The sequence below is a fragment of the Austrofundulus limnaeus genome, unplaced genomic scaffold (assembly GCF_001266775.1).
Source record: "Austrofundulus limnaeus strain Quisiro unplaced genomic scaffold, Austrofundulus_limnaeus-1.0 Scaffold829, whole genome shotgun sequence".
In the NCBI taxonomy this organism is placed as follows: domain Eukaryota; kingdom Metazoa; phylum Chordata; class Actinopteri; order Cyprinodontiformes; family Rivulidae; genus Austrofundulus; species Austrofundulus limnaeus.
In genome coordinates, this window is record NW_013953231.1 from 101,385 (window position 1) to 103,401 (window position 2,017).

The following is a 2,017-nucleotide window of genomic DNA, read 5'->3' on the forward strand; positions in this document are numbered from 1 at the left end:
ACACTATATGACATTGTAATGCCATTTTTATTGATGTAATTGTTTTCAATTGTTTAATAAATCATACAGTTTCATCAGTATCATAGTTTTCCAATCAAGTAATGAGACATCAGCAGTCAGTGTTTTTCAYTTAGAGGATGTAAGGAGGCTATCACCACACTAAGATAACCCAATATCTGTAAACTGACTGAGTTTTAACCATTTTTGTGTTTGCAGTGGTTGCTTAGCTGTGGCAGCTATCTCAGTTTGTATTGTCCTTATTGTCACCAATCATTATGTAAAAGGCAGGGTACACAATGCACAGATCACAGCTTAATCACAGGGTTGGACTTGCAGTCTGATTTAAATTTAAGTGAGAACACAGAAAAAATGAGTAGTGTGTTGTGTATTTTTCAGGATAAACTGAGTGAAGGTGTAACCTCCCTGGTGGCGTTCAGTGACAGAGTCCAGTCTGTTCTCAACGAGCTGGAGGAGACTCGTAGAACCGTAGAGGTGCGTAAGTGTTACTATCACTAAAACAAAAATGAATTTACTTCCATAAAATGTAGTGACAACTTGTTGAGGTRCAGTTTATTTCATTTAATCTGGTGTAGGACGAAGGCCAAAGTATTTGCACTGGGACTGAAACATTTAAAAGTAGCATTCCTTGAATCAACACCTTGTGTGCCAAAGATCAAAATGATGCTAGTACAGAAAGTGTAAAGCTGTTGTTTGTCACAGGTAAGCTCTGTGRTCAGCACCAGGGACAACACACTGAACACATCGAAGGTCCATCACAGGCAACGTTCCTGGTTGTTGTTGCTGTTGCAACTTTCTGTTGYTACCTTTTGAACCACAAGAGATACTGAACATTATGATTGCAGCAATCCATTTCTGAGCAATTCTGATCTTCTCTGAAATGCTGTATAACCCACTCTTTGGAAAATTTTGACTTTTATCCAATATGATGGCTTTTAAGATGGCAGCAATGTTCATAACATAACCTAAAAGATAGCTCACATCAGCTATTGTTTGATAAAGTACTCATATATTTTATTTTCCTTTTTGTTTCTGATGTATAAGTGTGTCCTGTTTTTTTCATTTTTATATCCTTGAAGTTTTACATTTTGAAAGGCCACAGTTGTACAGCAGAGTTTATTTAAATCTGTTCTTCGTAGTTACTGTAATTTAACATTATATAAAAACGATAAACGGTGTACTGTTTTATATAAAGTTTTAGTTGTTTGTTCTGAGYTTATTAAATTTTGTGTCACAGAGAAAATGTGTCCTTTATTAGCTTAAAGCTGGAACGTTCATCYGGTTTTAGGTTTGGTTTCCTTCTGTCTCGCAGGAGAACTACAGGATTCAGAAACAGAGTGTGTGTGACAAATTCAGCTGTTTGTTTTCTATTCTGGAGGAAAAACGCAAGGTAAGGCTCTGTAAGGATGCTTCAAACAGCAAGGAACCTTTATATATAGGAAGTACTAAGAATGTGGCAGCATGAKATTTACCTCTGCACTGAAGACTGAATTTGCTATCATCCAGTCTTGTTTTAACGGCTCCTGTGGATCAGGACCACTACAACAGGCCCATCATCCAGTTTAAAGGAGGTGCAATCACTGCAGAAAACATGCTGAACATTATTTTGTACAATAATTTATATATTTATGTATTTGTCCTTCATAACCAAACATCTGAAGCTCCTTAAGCTAGATGCTGATTGTCGCCAACAATTTTTGACTCAAACCAGAGACTCTCAGTTGGACTGAGGTCTAGAATTTGACTGGACCAGTCCATGACTCTACCTGGTTCTGGTCCAGTGGGGTGTGTCTTGAGCATGGTGTTTAGAGTCAATGGGCCTCATGCAAGAACATGTTTGTATTCTTCTCCTAAATTTCTCTTACTTTTGTTCGTACAAAGGGTTCGTACGAACATGTCACGTCAGATTCAACAAACGCTTCTACCTTCAGGAAAAGTGTGTAAATGAGCTACATAAACTGATTAATGTGTATCAGGTGCTCGTGCACGAGACAGGAGA

General features: G+C 37.7%; 1 protein-coding gene across 1 annotated transcript in view; it reads left to right on the top strand.

Moving 5' to 3' along the window:
* Nucleotides 1-2,017, top strand: part of LOC106532772 (tripartite motif-containing protein 54) — a gene marked incomplete at both ends in the record, with an annotated part of 12,708 nt that overhangs the window by 3,163 nt on the left and 7,528 nt on the right. Inside the window, 2 exon segments of the mRNA XM_014028916.1 lie at nucleotides 397-492; nucleotides 1,331-1,408. Coding sequence (XP_013884370.1) covers nucleotides 397-492; nucleotides 1,331-1,408 — 174 coding nt within the window.